This window comes from Cygnus olor, chromosome 26 (assembly GCF_009769625.2).
Source record: "Cygnus olor isolate bCygOlo1 chromosome 26, bCygOlo1.pri.v2, whole genome shotgun sequence".
NCBI lineage: Eukaryota > Metazoa > Chordata > Aves > Anseriformes > Anatidae > Cygnus > Cygnus olor.
In genome coordinates, this window is record NC_049194.1 from 2,075,470 (window position 1) to 2,093,660 (window position 18,191).

At 51.6% G+C, this 18,191-nt stretch overlaps 1 protein-coding gene across 6 annotated transcripts in view; it reads right to left on the reverse strand.

Moving 5' to 3' along the window:
* Positions 1-18,191, reverse strand: part of ARHGEF18 (Rho/Rac guanine nucleotide exchange factor 18) — a 50,257-nt gene that overhangs the window by 25,732 nt on the left and 6,334 nt on the right. For 3 of the 6 annotated variants that reach the window (XM_040537374.1, XM_040537378.1, XM_040537375.1), the window contains 9 exons: positions 15,628-15,764; positions 14,773-15,236; positions 12,932-13,142; positions 12,219-12,330; positions 11,239-11,296; positions 10,974-11,018; positions 10,741-10,821; positions 10,257-10,362; positions 9,624-9,798 (listed from right to left, as the gene is read on the reverse strand). In XM_040537374.1, the coding sequence (XP_040393308.1) occupies positions 9,624-9,798; positions 10,257-10,362; positions 10,741-10,821; positions 10,974-11,018; positions 11,239-11,296; positions 12,219-12,330; positions 12,932-13,142; positions 14,773-15,236; positions 15,628-15,764 (1,389 nt within the window). Of the gene's footprint in view, positions 1-3,707; positions 3,821-9,623; positions 9,799-10,256; positions 10,363-10,740; positions 10,822-10,973; positions 11,019-11,238; positions 11,297-12,218; positions 12,331-12,931; positions 13,143-14,772; positions 15,237-15,627; positions 15,765-18,191 lie in introns of those variants that run through there. The other 3 variants (XM_040537377.1, XM_040537376.1, XM_040537379.1) reach the window with 2 other exon arrangements.

Genomic DNA, 18,191 nt, shown 5'->3' on the forward strand with positions numbered 1-18,191 from the left:
CACTTTTAATGAACCAAATACACCCCAGTTAAGGATGAGAACAAGTATTTGAATACTAGTGAATTTGACTTCCTTTTTCTGCACACACACAAGGTCTCCTTGCATTCTTTATTCTTCTGGACTGCCTCTCTGAACAGGGAATTAGAGAACAGCAGGGGTCAAGAAAACAGCAAGGAGAAGAATGAGGGACAGAGGAAAGTGGAGGTCACAGGAACCTGAAGAGGTTGAGGCTGATATTTAAGAGCAAAGATAAATACGAAGGGTCACTCGATTTATACAAATAACGGATACCTAACCTCAGAAAACAGAGGGTGTTCTTCCATCAGTAACTGGTGGCATTAGGTTTTATTCAGATCAAGAATGAGGTGAGGTACAAAAATGAACTTGACAGTTATTTTGGTGAACTATTCTCAAACTGGAGAGGCACAGAAGGCAGTACTGAGGAGGACAGAGCTAAAAAAAAAAAAAAATCTAACTGCCACCCAGACTCTCCCCTTCCTCATCTTATCCTCCATCCATTTCCTTCTCTTCCCTCTCCCAGTCACTGGAATGGCAGGAAGGTGAATTTGGGCAGGGAAACGCAGTGCTACAGCTCTGCCCAGTGCTGAGAACGTGTGGTCAGCTGCCACCCACCTGGGAGCTGCAAGGCTTTGGGTTACCTCAGCTGAACGGGGACAGGAGCACCACTGCCCGTGCTAAAGGTACCACAGCGATCGATACCACAGGAAACGATGCAAACCCACCGGGGTGGGTTCTGGGCTTACACCGAGCCACGTGGAATGAGGCTGAGGATGCTGGGAGCATCACGTTATCCCACATCTGCTTGCTATGGGGTCTGCTGCTGCCCCTGAAGCATTTTGCATGGGCTTGTGTCAGTGATGGCCTCCGGCCCACTGACAGGCGAACCGAAACGGGGGCCTCATCCAGCAAAGAATCATTCGAGACCAAGAGGCTCATAAACATCATAAATGACTCTGTTCAAAATTGAGGATAATGAAATTAATCTATTGTATAACGATAAAAATAAACAGTAATAAGAGGAACACTTCCCTTATTAACGAGATGTTTTCCCAAAGGCTCCCAGAAGCCGATCTGCAGGCAGTCACACAGGAGCATTTTATTGGACAACGCATTACAACGCCCAAAAGCCCAACACTGATTCACACTATGCAAGAGGGAAATGAACAGCTGAAAAAGGGCATACGGATGCATTTTCCCCCAGCTCTAATACCTTCTTGTGGATCAGATACTGGCAATGTCCCATAAGCGTCTTCCAGAATTGGATTCCAGGACAAATCTATGACTCACCAAATATTATGAGTGTTATGACCCTGACCTTTGGTCTGGAACGGTACTGCCCAATAAAATAACTCTTAAAAGGCCATTTGCAAACAACCACAACTACCACTTAGATATGTTGTGATTAATCTAAAATTTAACTTCTGACTTTTTTCCCCCCCTCACATATACAGCATTTTGGTGTTTTGAAATGACACATTCAAAAACAACTTTAAAACAGTTAGGTTCAGGCAGGGACACCTTTTAAGGCTGTTCCTAACAATACAAGGTGTTCAAGTACTGTTTTAATTAAGGATATATCCACTATCTATTAAATTCAGACAGCTGTGGACAAAACAGTTTTCATGTGAAACTAATCATTTTTATGTTTTCAGATGTCTGACACTTCTGAGATCAAAGAGAACCTCAGCCTTACACCATACAAGGTTATTACTGCCTCTTGGATTGACAAAGAAAACATTCACATCTGAACGATTTGCATATGAATGATTAATATAGAACATAAAATCCGAATTTAAACAAAGATGCGCAACACGGTAACTGAGAAACATTTTAGGCAAGTACAGCATTCCAGAAGAAGCAGAGTGACTTTGTGACAAATCTCCTTAGGGAAGAGGAGGAGTCTCACTTGAACTTGAAGAAGTTTCTGTATTTGGTAAATCCAGGTCATGTACCTGCGGGAACTCGGAACTGATTTAACTTTGTCCCACAGGCTTTGGTGACCGGTGTTTACTTATTTTGCTAACATGCCTCACTGCGCAGAGGCAGAAACCCCAAACTGGAAGGGTACAGGGTGACAAGATATTTCACATTTGGAAATAGAAACAGCCCACGCGAGAGAACAACAACACTAAATTATTAAGTTGCAGCTTCCCTCTTGCTCTCCCAAAACAACCTATAACCCCTTTCTCGCTGTGTCTGTTTTTACTGTCAAAATGTCACGCTGGGGGTGTGGTGGGCTCGTGTCACTCCCGGCACTGCAAGTTCAAGGGGGGTTGGGGTTTCCTTTAAGCAAAGAATCCCAAGCCGGAACAAACGAACAATGGATGTTTGTCTTTCTAAACAATACCAAGGAAAAATAACACGTTATACTAAAAGAAATATGAGTACCATTTCAATTCTCTCATGCTCAACCCTTCCCCCATTCTACAGGAACACTACAGGACTGAAGCAGCAACTATGACAATCATAAAAGGTATTTAAAATATTTCATAGGTAAACATTAGGTGGAACTACAACACACCATGTCTGATGGCTCCTGTTTGAGAGCCATAGTTCACGGGTTTATTTTTATAGCATACCAAAGAGAATTAAACTATTCTCTTTATAAATCTGTAAATAATAATAATAGTAATAAATAAATAATAAAGACCACTAGAAAACACTTTGAAAAGGGGCTGCACCAAACAGCTGGGAAGGAACGGTTCCTTCTCTTGGTTTTGCAGAGAAGACACACGGATACTACAATAACAAAACCACAGCACAAAGTCTTCAAACAACATTCAGCGATTTTGCTTATTTATTAGAGCAGCGAGACCAAACACAGTACCAGAAACATTCAAAAAGCTATTTCATTTTTGAATCTGTCCCTGCTTCCTCGCACCTCCCCTGAAATCTGTCACAGGCCCCAGCTCGCACGGGGGTTTCCTCTCCAGCACACAAAGCTGAGCCCACAACCTGAGGATCTCTCCCTCTCCTTTCCACACCATACCTAGGCCAAGACGTATTTCAAACCGGTCATCACAGCTGTGGATAAGGAGCCGTATGCAGTTTTCACCTTTTTTTTTTTTCCCCAAACAGTATTAAGGTATTTAATGTACATCTTGGGCACTTCTCACTGCTGCAGCCCCAACAGTATGTGTACAACCGAGAAGACAAGGGGCAGGATTTCGCCACCACAGCACAGGGATGCTCAGGCCTCCCTGGGACACACGCAGAGCCGGCTCCACACGACGCCAGCCCGCCTCCTGCCCACAACACACGCTAACATTTCACCTCCCTTAGCCTCCCTGAGAGGTCTCTGAGGTAAAGACCAGATCCCCACGAGCTGCCTCGTCCCCCAGATTAAGCCTTGAGCTGCTCACGCCGGGGCGGCTGTAAACCCCGAAGGATTTATCACGGGAAGGACGAGGCGAACCGTGGGTTTCCTCCACGTCCCCCGACGGAGGCGTTGTGTAACTCTGCCCCGCTCCCTCCCGGGGCTGCAAACTGCCCGGTGCCGCCGCCCCGCTGAGAGCTCTGAGGGGACCGGGGGGTGGCCGGAGCCTCGGGGGGCGGCCTCACAGCGCCCAAGGGGGAGCCCGGTGCCAGGAGCGCCTGCTTGAAGCCGGTAAAGGGGGGGGGGGGGAGAGCCGGCATCCGAGGCTCGGGGGGGCGCCGACAGGCGCGCTGACAGCCCGGGCTCTTACCGGACTCCCCGGGGAGCCTCCGGTTGCACTCTCGGTCCCGGGAACGGCCGCCACAGCATCAGGAAACGCCCCCGTGTCCCGGAAGGGAAAAGATGCCGAGGGCGAGCACCTGCGCCTGCGCGCCGCCGCCCCGTCGAGGACAGGGTAGGGCAAGAGAAGGGGGAGGAGGGTACGAGAGGGAGCCTGGAGGGGCTCGGGATCCTGCACAGGTGTGGGGCCTCCGGCCCCAGCCCGTATTTTTTCCTCAGAGAGCCCGCGGCCCCGTCAGGGAGCTCGCGCCCTTCAGCAGCCCGCGCTTTTTCCTCAGGGAGCTCGCGCCCCTCAGCAGCCCGCGCTTTCTCCTCAGAGAGCCGCTCCCTCAGGGCTGGGAGCCTGGAGCCCGGCTCCCTGCCTGATGAGGGGGCCAAATCGGCCCTGCCCGAGCCTCAGAACCGAGCCCGACTCCCCGTGCCGCAGCTTTAAACACTCGGGGACTCTGCGAGGCACCTGCCTCCCGTCAGCGCCTGACGGCGGTGGGGAACAAAGACTAAACAGCCCCTTAATAGATGGGACGCAGCATCCCGAGTGATAGCTTTAACGTGGTGCTTCACGTGTCCGCGCAGCGCCGGGGATTTACTCTAAATAGGGAATTCATCATTAAAAGCCCGGTGGGATTTGCCATTCAATACGAAGTGTTTACAACAGCTTCTGCCAAGGCGGTGTTGGGGTGCCAGGCAGCTTGGCAGCGTGCTCGCTTCCTAACCGCCCTGGAACTGCTCGTGCCTGCAGCCGGCCTGGGCTTTTGTGAGTGACCCTTGTGCAGACAAACAGCGAAAGCCAAGGAGATGCTGCTTCGCTATCGTCAGATTCATGCACTGTCTTGTATAACTAGAGTGCTGGAAAAAAATAAAAATTCCCTGAAACTAAGGCCAGCAGTTTGATGTGGTACTAGTGCAGTGCCACTGAAGAGCACTGTGGAGGGAGGAAAAATTGGAGCACCTCATGACCTAACGTTGCCTCCTGATCTATGATTCACTCTGAGGACCTAAAATACCGATCTCCATCTCAGGTTTGTCATATTTTAAGTTGTGCACGTTCAATTTGCTTGTCAAGCTTGAAAATGCAACATACATAATTACAAAGCAAACTTCCCTCTCAAAATCCACCCTGCAGCTTTCCCGCGCTGCTTTGAAAAAGCCTGGCACCATTTTGGCTGGAAATGTGCTGAAATCCTAGACTACCCTGAGACCAATATTGTCTCTGGTTTCCACACTGCGACCTACTTCATCGATTTTTTTCATCTAATATTTGCAAGCTTTTCAGAAATGTTCCCTTTTGTTCTGGTGCTGTACAGGACTAAGTACAAAGAGGTCCCAGTCGTTTACTGGGGCCTCTCAGTCCCGATAGAGAAATAATCATTAAATGAAGCAGTTTGGGGGTAAACAGCTGGCTGCCACTGCGTGACAGATTAATCCTTAGACACTTCAAGCTTTGTGATTCACTATAATATAAAAGTAAAGCATTGCAGATTGCCCAACGAAAGCTTTCACAGAGAGAACATGCTGTGCTTGTGCGGCTGGCCTCAGGGCATCTCCACAAAATCAGTGCAAAATCTGGCACAGCAACCAGCTGAAATACTCCATAGCTTAGAGCTAAGGCTTGGATTGCAATGAAGAGAATAGCACCACACTGGCTTTCTAATCCTGTGTAATTCTCTATAATAATAAAACATTTCTTACTGAACGAGTAGCAAATAGATTACTGTCACACGGCCTTATGCATCTGTCAGGCCAGGTGTACGAGACACAGGTTTCATCAGGAAATGCAAGGAACAGCATCCTGGAAATGTTCCAGACAAAGGTGATACTGTCCAGAAAGGAGAAGAAAGAGAAAAGCAGAAAAGGAGAAGCGCTGAGAGCAATATATTTTTCTGCTTCCTTTTCTAAAACCTCGACAGTTGCAGGGAGTATTTGGTAGGGCCAGCTATATGTCTGCAGATTCATAGTTCAGTCAGCGCTTCCTCTGAAACCAATCCTGCAGACCACTTTCCCAGTTGCTTTAGATCCTGCTTCACTGGCTTGTAACCACATTAACCCACAGCCGATCACAGGCGCTCTGGTTTCGCCTGTTTGATTTGGACTCCTGTCAGTAATCACTCATTCCAAGAGGGACTCCCAGTCCATTCATCACTGTCATCATGTTACAGCAGCCAAACCTCCTTTTTCCCCAGAATAGAAGTTTTTTGGCAGCTGTGTCTCTTTCCAGAAATGCGAAGTTTCAGGTTGCCTGCTGCTTTTCAGATTTCTCAGGATTCTGTGTGGGCTGTGAGCAGAAATCTCACAACAGAAAATCAACTCAGTCCTCCCTATGATAAGGCAAACCTCTCCTCCCCATATTAGCTTATTGGTGCTGCGCTGGGAATCCTAAAAGGAAGGGTGTGCAGGCAAAGCTGCAAAGCGAGAGGTGAATTTCACGCGCTGAATTTCAAGCCCAGACCAAGAGCCACTCTGGCCTGTTTTGCTTACAGATGAAAACAAGAGATGTTTGCCTGACAACTGCAGGAGATGTTTGCCTGACAACTGCTGAGACCCATGTCCTCCATTTACCCACGGAAAAATTGTAAGGAAGGAAACGGCTCTTCAAACCTCTTTCACAATGTGCTAATAAGTCCCGGAGACTGGATGTTACTGCAACTTGCTATAAATCAGCCTGTGTACTGAAACAGCCAGCAAAGGTCAGCCTAGGACAGGTGGGCAGTCTGCTGTCAGTCACAACCCGCCGGCCTGGATTATTCATGAAGATTCATTAAACTGTGCACCTTCTCTTAAAGAAGAGGGTTTTGTCCAAAGTCTGCCGAGCACTTTGGTTGTAACTAAAGGTTTGCTTTTGAAGAAGACGGTTGATCTGAGCTACCAAAAGGGGCTAGGGCTGCATCTTTTCCATAAAGTAATAAAGACATAAGGCTCAACTAAAGAAGACATAGAGGTCCCACCTCTACCTCAGTGCTCAATCTCAGGTCACTGAGGGGGAAGCAATCTTTCTGCCATCCATACACCACAGCATATCCTTGGCTCCCCTCCATGGCACAGCCTGCTTGGAGAGCTCTCCTCCTGTCAGGGCTTTCCTGGGATTCATCTAACTCCTGTTGCATAAACTCTGGAAGCATGTTTATAAGAAAGGATTAATTTAGGCACAGAACCTTCTCCACCCTTGACAGCAAAGGCTCAAAAGGAGCTTTCTCCATTTCCAGGTGAACAGTAAACCCAGAGGCTCTCAGCTCAAAGTTTATATAACACCAAAGTTTGGGTGGCCACCGTTGTCGAGATCCCAGTTACCACAAACATTGCTCTTTGTTTTTCATCCCTGCCAGACTCCTAACATCACGTCTGGGAGACTCTGAAGCTGGAGCTGCAGAAACTGTCCTGCATTTGTACTCGACGCACACCACGGTCTCCTTCCGCCTTCCCTCGGAGGCTTTGTACCACGTGGAGCGAGGATGGACGGGAGGAATCAGGTGGGAGAGGGGAGCAAATTGCCCTGCACAGAGCCACCCAGGCTGCATGCCTTCTTCACAGCTCACATGCCTGTTTCCAGCACAAGAATGCTAATTCTTTGTTCTGAATTAAAAGCAGAATTCCTCCTGCTGTTACTTTGTCCGAAACGAAGAGCTCTTGCGCCTCTATTTCATCACTGTCCTGGTAGCCACCAGACTCTTTGTGTCCACAGGACAGCGAAAAAGACCTCAGGCATGAGAATGCCTACTCTTTCCCACATCCTTCTATTCCCTGGTTTCAACTCACCCTTTTCTTTAACTGCTATTTTTTCTTGTATTCTTTTTTCGAGCCTGTTTCGCTTCCTGCCACACGGTGGTGCTGCAGTTAAAAATACCACGGAGATAACGTAAACAACAGCACCTGACCATGAGGTGGACCGAGAGCTGGCCGAGGGCCAAGGCGTATAGATGGCGAAGTGTTGAGTTCGTTAGGAGAAAACAAGAGGAGCAGCCAAATATCCTCAAATTCTGGCAGCGGCAACAGCTCGGGCTGAGCCCTGACGGAGCGGCTTTCACATCTGAAAAGTGGGCATGCCACTCTGGCTGCCCGGTGGCCCGAAAACTTGCTTTTCCCGAGCCCTATCAGCGACTCGTCAGGAGACCACGCACCGCTCAGAGCTGCGATAATGGGAGCTAGAGATATCAGCTATCGACTCTGCTGCCCAGAAGCAGCTTGCAAAGGTTTCAGCCCAGCATAATCCAAATATAGGCACTCTCGGGCTAACAGCTGTCATGCAACAAGTCCCCGGTGCAGATCGGCCACAGGCAGGCCATTAATTTTAACGAACATCGCAGAACCCTGCCCGACTGCTCAGCCTCAGTTCAAGCCACCACGCAGAGAACATGCAACGACGAGCTCTGCTGCCCATGTTTGCCCATGTTACCCTAGGCAGCGCGATCCCTGAGCAACCCAGGAAACCAAAGGAGATGTCACAGAGTCCCAAACACAAACCAGCGCCTCAGTCACCATGGAGCTTTTCTGCTGAATGTTAGTAAGACTTAAGAACACAGATTCCTCATGGTAAGGCTAACAAACAAGGTAAAGGTTAATATAACTCACATCCAGTCCCCACACATTTATGATGGACAATGATATGCCAAGCCAAACATATTTTGAAAGACGGCTCCAACCCCTTGAGCTCCCAATCACAGATCTCCAAAGCTGTTTTTCAGAGAAGAATCGCTCGCACTGGCAATGACCCCGGGGTTTCTGGGACCAGAAAGAGCGTGTCTCTAAGCTCTTTGTTCACTACAGAACAAGGACTATCTGCATCTGCTCAGATTCGGATATTTTTGTAAAGCAGCATGCAGCACTGCAAACAGAGCCTCAGCTAAGAGCTTTCAGACAGAAAGAACAAAGCATAACTCTGCCACCTCTCATAATATTTGAATCCTTTCTAAATATCCACAAAGCACTTGCTCTTATTCAGCTCCCTCCTCTATGCTTTGACTGTGACACCTCTGAAATGTTCACTAACAGCCTGTGGTCCTTTTAAATCTCTCTCTGCCCTGAAGGGAAAATATGCTTCCTATAACACATCCCCTAAGGCAGCCAGTTGGTTTGCCCCAGGAAGGTTTTACTGACCTTAAAAGCGCTGAGAGTTCGTTACTTGAGAGTGAGCATTGCTTGAGGATACAAGGTGGAGAAAGAGAGCAACTCTCTCATTTCCAAAAGATTTAATCTGCCCACAGGCAGTTTCTCAAGAATTAAAATGTTCTTCAGTGCCCTGAGTATCTGCCCCCAGGAGGAGGGACAGTTTGTCCGGCAGCCAAGGCCATGCAGCAAGGGAGGACAGAGCCCCATGCATGCCTGCAAAGGAGCAGCTGCCATTCCTGAGCACTACTTGCATCTGAAAAGCAGGAATCTCATCCATGCAAGTCCTGGGAGGCTCCATTTGAATATTGTGTTAGCTGTTAAAGTTTTGGATGCCCCAGGAATCCCTGTGCCCATTCACAGGGCAGATGCTCAGCTGACACATCACTGCCTTGGTGTAAAACAGCCTAAAATACTTCACTCAGGCAGCAGGGACGTTTGCTTGGGTAAAGCAGAACTTTGTGAAAACAAAAACAAAAACAAAAACAAAACCTTATTAAAGGAAAAGTTGACCTAGAACCCTCCTTTGGGGAAAGGGGCAGGAAATGGTCAGGTGGCCAACGATAACAAGGATAAATTATTGCCAGGCAGATGTAGTGATTATTTAGGCTATCTGGAGAACAGCCAAGCCAGGCTAAGCAGGGCAGTGGGGTGAGTCAAGCCAGGCAGAGAAGTGAAGCAATCCACGAGGCGGATTTAAGCAGGGGAATGGCCGGCCTGGGCAGAGGGCAGGCCGGGGAGCGGGGACAGCCAGGCTGGGCCAGAGCCAGGCAGCGACAGCCATACTCACTCAGGCACTGCAGACCACTTTTATTCACGAGAGGCTTGGCACACAGGGAGCAGCTGGTGCAGCTGGAGAAAACCCCTGGCACAAGCTGGTGCCGATTAACCTCTTTCCACCTCTCTTTTGGCTCCTTTGTCTCTTTCTCCTTCTCTTTCTCTTTTGATTGCTCTTTGTTCTTACCCTGGAAGGAAAACAAAACAAAACAAAACAAAAAACCACAGCTCCGTTATGTGCCCCGCACTGCCCACACATTCCTCTCCCTGCTGGTAAAAACAAGCACACAGCAAGCTGGCACACAGCAAGTGCGGTGGGCCCCTCTGTGCCTGAACATTTGGGATTGCAGTGGCTTTCTCAAATGCCTCCCAAAGGCTTGGGACAGTCCCTCTAGGGTAGGGCCATGCATGAGGAAAGGCAGGACACAGCGCTGCAGCACGTGCCTGCACCCCTGCAAGCTCTTCTCCGTGAGTCAGGGACCACTTGGTCCAGTGCATGCTGTTAGGAGTCACCATGCATCTGCTGATGAAATCAGAGGCCTCAGCTACCCAAAAGTGGTGGACCAGCTAACTGGTCGATGGAACCAGATCCCCTCCCCTGCTCGAGGAATTCAGCAACCTGCTCCACAAATTCGGCATCTCTCACCTTATCCTTCTGCCAGGACCCGGTAACTCGGCTCCGCAAGGAACTCAGACGGCGCATCACCTTGGTGCCTTTCTCTGCTTTGTCACTCTTTCCACTGTCCTCATTTCTGAAACGAGACAAAAAGCATCTTAACTAAGGGAAGTTAACCGGCCAAGCACAATTCAAGGAGATCACTGATGAAGTTCAGCTGAAGCTTTACTTTAGGACCCCATCCCTGGGCTTTCGATCCCTTGGGAGATCTGGTTCAGCATCAGTCATGTCATTCACATGGAGACTTGCAAATAAGGAAATGAGCTTTCAGATTATGGCTGGCACTGTGTTTTTGTTCAGTGCCATGCACAATGAGGCCCCAGTCTGGGCTGAACTGCTGCAGAAACCAATGTCCACAGTAGCAGTGGGGCACTTGAGCTTAGATGGAGTGGGGCTAGAAATCAGAGTCTGCTCCAGGGACACAAAGTGTGGGGTTACTGCCCGCCTCACTTACTCATTAGACAGGAACTCAAACCAGGTGAGGTTCTGCTGGGAGGAATCACTGCCTTCTTGCACACAAACTCTCTGCTTTGCCCTGTGCAACGAGAAGACATCAGCCACAGCAAGAAACACAAGGGCAGAACTTGAGGGTCAGCAGGGAGGCCCATCTTTGGAGAATGGGCAGTAACACGTTCCTGGGCAAGCCCATGACCTCCCCGCCCAAATCCTTCTCCCAGACACACTCACCCATGATACTGCTTCAGCTCCTGAAGTACCTGCTGGACAATTAGCCTACCAGGGATGGGGCAGAAGAAAAAAACAAAAGATTAGAAATTTTCCTGGCAAACGCGTTCTGCACCCCACAAAGAATCAGGCACCGGTTTATGACCAACTACGGAGCCGTGCCCCAGCATGGTGGGATCTCCCTTATGGTCTGATACTGGATCTCCAGTAGCTCAGATGCACTCAAGAATCTCAGCCACCTCCAAAAGCCAGGACTGACAATACCTACACGTGGTCTGGGGACACGTGATCCTTCTCCAGCATCTCCAGAGCAGGGGGTTCGACACCTGGAACACAAAACACCCTCAGCAGGCATCCTGGTTTGCTGTGTTATACCTTCCTCCTGCAGTCTGTTACTCTAACTTTTGAGGATCCTGCTTGCAGGTAGAGGGTAGGAGCTGACACTGTCCCCTCCCCCCCCATGGCTACCCCTCCTTTACTTCTCAGCTCGTGCTCTTAACAATTCCCTACATTTTGCTGCAGGACAATCCTCGCAAGTGGGGCAGGCTAATGGATTCCAGCAGCACAGAGCTGGCCAACGTGAAGTTTACAGGAGCTGGGGTGGCTTTGGTGCTGACAGGCCACCTGGGAGAGGGGCTCTCCTCGGAGCTGAGTCCTCTTACCGTGCTTTGCAGCACGGTTTGCCAAAAGAGACAGAACAGAGGAAAAATATTCTGAGCAGGGATTTCTCTTTTCACAAGCTCATAAGCCCGGAGAGGCACTCAGCAAATAAGCCCTCAGTTCATTCCTCCTGTTGTCTCTGGTTTTCTAAGGCTTTTTGGCTTTCAGTGCAGGAAGCAGAACCTGATGGCCTTGTCCACAGCCTGCTCCCCTGCCAGTTAAGGGCCCTGCTGCCAGAAGACCACGTTTGCCCTGTTCTTGTGGGTGGAGGAGAAAGGGCACATTTAAGCCCAGGCAGAAGCAGTGGTACATTTTGTTCCTAGGAAACCATCCTTGCCTCGTGTGCGTGAGGAATGACCAACACTCCGGCTGCACGGCAATGGGCCTCTGGGGACACGTCTGTGCTTAGACTCCTGTAAGCGCAGCTCATACCCAAAGTCAGCTTGACTTTGTCTCAGGAGCTCCTGGGACTGTGTAGCAGGGAAGGGCAGAGGATGTCTAGACTTGCAGAGGCTACATCTCCGGCTCTGTGTCTTAGTCACAGCCAACCTGCACTCAATTAAAGCTGTACTTGCAGTCTACACCAACCTTCCACGACCGAAAGAGCAGTGTTGAAACCACAGGGTATCGGAGGGGAGGCGATCTCACAGGCTGATGGGACAGACTTCGACCTCAGTCTCTTCCCGTCACTGCCACGTTCCTGGAGAAGTGAAAATTCATGGGCATCTTTGGTCCTGCGTGTGCCAAAGCCTCCATCGGGGCCCAGCATAGCTGGCAAGGTGCAAGGCAGGGAATGGGGCTCCCATCTCAAGCGCCAGCGATCGCCCCTGCCTTCCCACAGACTCCTGCCCTGCAGGCCACCCCCCGGCAGCACCAGGGCTCATTCCCTCGCTGCAAGGTGCTAGCTGTGCCGTAGCAGAGCACAGGACTAGACCGAGACCCAAAAGATGCATCCTGCCACCAGCTCTGCCCCAGAGTCTCGGTGGAGAAGCTGGTGAGGCAGTTCAGAAATAAACAGAGGGGAGTATCACTGGGAACAGGCAGTGTTTGCTCCTTTCTGGCTGCAGCAAGGGAAATTACAACTGGATATATGGGAAAAAAGGGCTGTGCATCACCAGCTCCCAGGGCCTTTGCCAAAAGCTTGTCCCACAGCAGAGAAAGCCCATCCTTGCTGAGATCCCTGCAGACCTCCTGCCACAGCTGGTTCGATGCTGGCACCACAGGAGTCCAGCCTGCAGCTGGTGCCTTCCACAAGCCCAGCTTGCCTGCTGCCAGCACACACGCAGCCCTCGCACACTCACCACCTCCTCCGAGCCAGGGCAGCCCGGGAGGCTCGGGCGCAGCGGCTCTATCTCCACCTTGATCACCATGCTGCCCCCGGTGCTGCTCCAGGCTTCCAGCTCGCCCCGGGGCAGCTGCACGGACACGCGAGGCTGCGGGCAGGACCGGCTGCCCTTCTCCACATCCTCCTGCTCCGCGTCGCTGCCCGTCTCTGTGGTATCCAGGCTGAACCTAATTCAGTAAAGAGGAAGGAGACAGCTTAGCAAGGCCATGCCATTGTGCCAGGCATGGCACAGCCCCTGCCATGTCCTGACTTTGGGTGGACAATCCTAAAGAGTCTACAACTAAGGCAATCCTACAGCTGTGGAGCCTACTGCGAAGACAAAGAGGGCCACTGCAGCAGTCCCGTGGGAGAGGAAATGCCGGGAAGAGTCAGCCTGGACACCAAGTCCTGAGCATGTTAAAAGCATCTTCTCTGGCTGCCATCGGCAAGCCCATGAGCTCCTTGGTCACCTGGGATGTTTAATTTGGCTCTTGCTGATCTCTCAGCAGCTCCTGAGACTGCACAGCCACCCTGCAGCCTGCCTCGCCTGCGTGGGAGCTGCTGGCCTGCCAGCTGTAATGCCAGCAAAGTCCCTTCGGGCATTTAGAAACGGCAGATGTTGTCATTTATTGAATCATCCCCGTGGCATCATGTCATAAATCCTGCTCCTCCGGGGCCCGGCTTCAAGGAAGGAAAAAGAAATCCTGTTCTGGGAAGCCAGGGACGAACCGGCCCCCCAGCACCCTACAGCTGCCTGAACACCAAGTGCTGCTGCGGTGCCAGCAGCGTAGGAACAAAATGATGGATAGGGCTCGGTGGAAAATCTTACTCCCTGCAGTGGGTTCTGCCTGCAGATCGGTGCCACTTCGTTCCTGCTGCCAGAGACAGGCTGCGGGACGCATTTACTTAGGGGACAGCGGGGGTGCATTCCCCTTCCCTGGCCCCCCACTCACACATGCTTAATCACGCAGCGAGGAGACCGGCACGGACAGCCACTCCGTGCCACCACGGCTCGTGTGCCTGTTCCACTGTAAACTGTGAATGATCCCTGGCGCATGGCACAACAATAGGTCTGGGAACCAAAGTCTGAGCTTGATAAAGAACTGCCAAGATTTCAGGCTGAGATAATTTTAGGGTACCTTATAAGGAGGGGAGATATAAATAGTCATTGCTGGCTTGCCCCCACCTCCCAGCCAGCAGAGAGATCAATACGTTTGTCAGCAGGGGAAGCGTGCACAAAGGAACCCGGAGCCCAAGCGCTGCATGCGGCAGGAGCACAGCACAGCAGTAATGCCAGGCCTGGAAACCTCTCCCAGCCAGAGCTCAGCATCACACCACAAAAAAAGCATCCTCTTCTGCAGCCACGCAGAGAACAAGGGGTCTGAGGACTGCTGCAATTGCAGCCACAGGCCTCACTGAGCCAGCTCGCAGAGCAGAAGAGAAAGGGTTTGGCAGAGCTCTCTTAATCCCTGGGAGTGGGCAAAGTTCCCTCTGAGACAGAGGATGGAGGTCATCAGGGCAGCTGATGGTGTGCAAAGGTCATCTGCAGGCAGAAACGAGCTCTCCCCAGATGAGAGATCCACTTCCCAGCCCCAAGACCAGGAAAAGAGGGTGTTCCTGTTGCCAAGAGACACAAAAACCTCCTCCTGCCCTCGTGTCTGTTCCTCCCCATCCCACCCAACACGAGCAGGAAGCATCCAGCTGCCTTGGCAGACGCTGACAAGGGCGGGAGACCACCCAGCAGCAGAGCGATCGCTCCGGCCTCCCGCAGCATCGCTGTGCTGGATATCTCAAACAGCCCTCACGCTCCTGCCTCACCTGCGCTTGCAGTCCACGGGTGACAAGGGGCTCTCCCAGCTGTGCCTCCGAGAGGTAGACATAGACCTCACCAGCGTGGGGAAGGACTCCGTGGTCTCCTGCAGGTCCAGGTCTTCACCCGTCTCCTCAGGACCATCGGCAGCGCTGGTACCTTTGTTCAAGAAGTGGCAGTCGGCCTCGCCGTAACGCACCGAGCAGGACACGGGATTGGAAAAAGCAACGTCCACGGACATTTTGCTCAGAGCCTCAGGTCTTTCTTCCAATAAACGAATGGCTGACACAGCCTGGGGGGCTGGTTCTGGCTGCGCTGCTGCCTCCGGCGCTGTTTTGGCAGCTGGCGGGCTCAGGAGCCCCAGGTCTTTGTAATACTCTGTGCCGTGGAGAGCCGAGTCTGAGAGGAGATCCTCCGTGCTGCTGTGCAAGTCAGCTGCGGGGACGTCCAGCTCTGTGGAAGAGGAGTCCTCCTGCAAAGGCAGCAACGGCGCAGCCTGAGCGCACAAAGCCCATTGGAGAGCCTGGTGCTGCGAAGGGGGCACGTCCTGTGCAGAGCTGGGACCGCTCTGCTCTCCCCTCCCGATGTGACCTGCCCCAGTCCCACCAGCTCAGCTTGCTCCTGGGGTTTGTAAGGCTCCCTCCAGCCCCTGAGATCTCTCCATGCCTCACTAACATCCATGTGCATGATTTTTCCCAGCCACAGAAGCAATATAACCTTGTGTTCCTTGACAGTTTGAGTCGGCACCCCTTTCCCCTGTCCTTATTCCACCACAGCCCCCTTGGATATGGTGCTGACCCCCCAGTTTTCCGCCCCCAGCTCCTGTCTCGCGTGGTGGCAGTGGAAGGAAAGAGGACACTCGCCTTTTCCTCAGCCATGCTGGTGAAGAAGGTGTCATCCTCAGCGATCAGGGACGGGAGGAAGCTCTTGGGGCCGCGGTACTCCAAAGCAGAGGGGCTGCGCTCAGCGAGTTCCCGTAAGCACGGCTTGCAGTCGGACCCTGCGAGACAGAGAGGTCACAGCTTGTGGCCGGACGGCCAGGAGGATGTAAAACCAGTGACACAGAGAGGTGACATCAGGCAGCACTGACACGCTCCACGTGGCCTTCTGCTCCCTCAACCCTTGCAGACAGGGCACTGTCAAGCCCTGGCCAGCCTTGGTCCTGCAGGAACACAGTGCAGGGGTCCCCTAGCAGCAGAAATGCCATCCCTTGAGCCACGGCACGTGCCAGGGCAGAGACCAGGCTTGCACCATCCCAGCCAGATCCCTGTACAATGTCCTGTGCTGCAGAGGCTGCTTTCACAGTAAAACAGAAGAGCTAAGCACATTGTGACCGCTGTCACTTGCATTATGGACCCTTAAAGCAGGAAATCTGGAGGGAAAAAAAACAACATACTGGTGGCAGTGATACTATTTGCATCCTTAAAGAGTAAAGGACGCCACTGGGAGGGAAGACAGGAGGACTTGGGGTAGCGCTGAACACGCGGAGCAGTGCTGGAGGCGCGTGGTTCTCTGGTCCCGCAACGCGTGCACGTTCCCCACACCGCAGTGCTAAGCGGGTGCCTGAGCGTGCGTACACCGCCCGATAACTCATTGAGAAACAAAAACAAGGTCTGGACGTACTTCGCGGCACAATATATCGTCCAGCTGACTGAAGCACATTCCTATGTAGCGAGACACACTGTAAACGCTAGCCACGATCTCTAAACCAGTGCGTGACTCATGGAGGCCTTCTATTCCTTTGAGATACGTACAGCTGAGGCGAGTGGAAAAAAGCCAGGCTGTTGGCTGAAGCACGGTGGTGGATGGCTGAAGATGCGGAGAACAATAGCAAGAGACAGTAAACCACCATATCTATCCAATGGGGGTAAAAAAGAAACCTGCTAGAAACTGCTAGAAACCCATCATACTCCAGGAAAGCAAAATATAAAAGCGTTACTATGAGCAAGATCTTGTTAAGAAACACCCTCCTGGAAACCTTGCAGCCTGCTGTGCGTTTTAATGCTACACGATGCAGCCAATGAGCCAGAAATTGCATGGTGCCAATGAGAAAAAGGCAGCAAACGTGAGGGAGAGTTTGGAGGCTTGTTCCTTGGATCCTGCTGCACGCTGCAGAGGCCAGGTTTTCTGCTTGAAGGAGCGTTTGGTGTATTTAAATGTGTGAAATCATTTAAAGTGAGGGGCTATAAGCGATATAGTGAGGAAAACGCTCCACGAAGGCACAATTTAACTAAGAGCTTTCTAACTATAAGAGCAGTGAAAATTTGAAACAGGCTGTCTAGGAAGGTTCTAGGAGAAAATTTTAATTAATAGACAAATTCCTGCCCTGGATGTCCTTGAGCTGCATCTGTAATGCTTTAGCTGTAAAACTGGTCGAGGCTCAGCCAGCAGGTTTTAACATCACCTTTTGTTTTCCCCTATTCAGCTTGCAAGCAAGAAGTCAGCTTTCTGAACAAACCAGCACAGGTTTTGGCGTGAGCTTGAAGGAAGCTGAGCAGCCAAAGACATCAGCGGACAGCAAAAGCCACCGAACCCCAAAAAAGGCTGGGGTTGAGACCAAGGTAGAACTGACCCAAGGGGAGCAACCAGGGGGTTGGGAAGGTCCCAGGGGGCCAGGGACAAATCCTGCTTGCCCTCTACAAGCCCGAGGAGGGAAGCAAAAGGAGCTTGTCTGCCCTCTCCATCCCTTGCAGCAGCGAACATGCCTCGGAGAAGGGAGCAAAGCCCCAAGGGGCAGGGATGGAGCTGCAGGAGCTGACAAGTGCTGCAGCCTGACAGAGGCCAGAGCCCTGGCCCGCAGGTTTAGCTAAAACAAAGAGGTGTTTTCCTCCCGAGCAGGGTCCCAGCCAGCCTGCCAAAGCTGGCTCTGCACCAGGCTCCATCCTGCAGCTCTGAAGTGGGTCCCTGGATCAGAGTCAGCTCCTTGGAGGCCTGGAAAATATTCCCTGTGCCGTGCAGGGCTCTGGCTTTGGCCAAGATGTCTGCTGCAGTCAACAAGCCCCCTGCAGCCCCACCAGACAGCTTACATCCTCCTCGGACACTTCAGACACTCTTGTTCAACACGCGATAAATCAGGTTTGCAGCCAGTGGCGGCGAACCCGGCGGCAGCGACCGTTAGGCACCAGCGTGTGCTGTGCACGGGGCTACAGCGGTGGGGAGACCATTTTAGGCAATGTGTGAGCACCAGACGTGACAATTCCGGGCTCCCCGCGTTTAATTCCTCCATTGGTTGACCCTGGGCTAGCACCGTCATCTCTAGACACGACACTTGGGCACAGGGATCCCGTGGAGGGGCTCTTGGGGGAAAAAAACGTTTCCAAGAATCAGGTTATGGCAAGATGAACAAAGAAAGGCCAGCGTGGAGAGCGCAGAGGCTGTGAGCATCCCTGTATCTGAGATGGAGGTGGTCACCCGTCTTCTAGCCAGA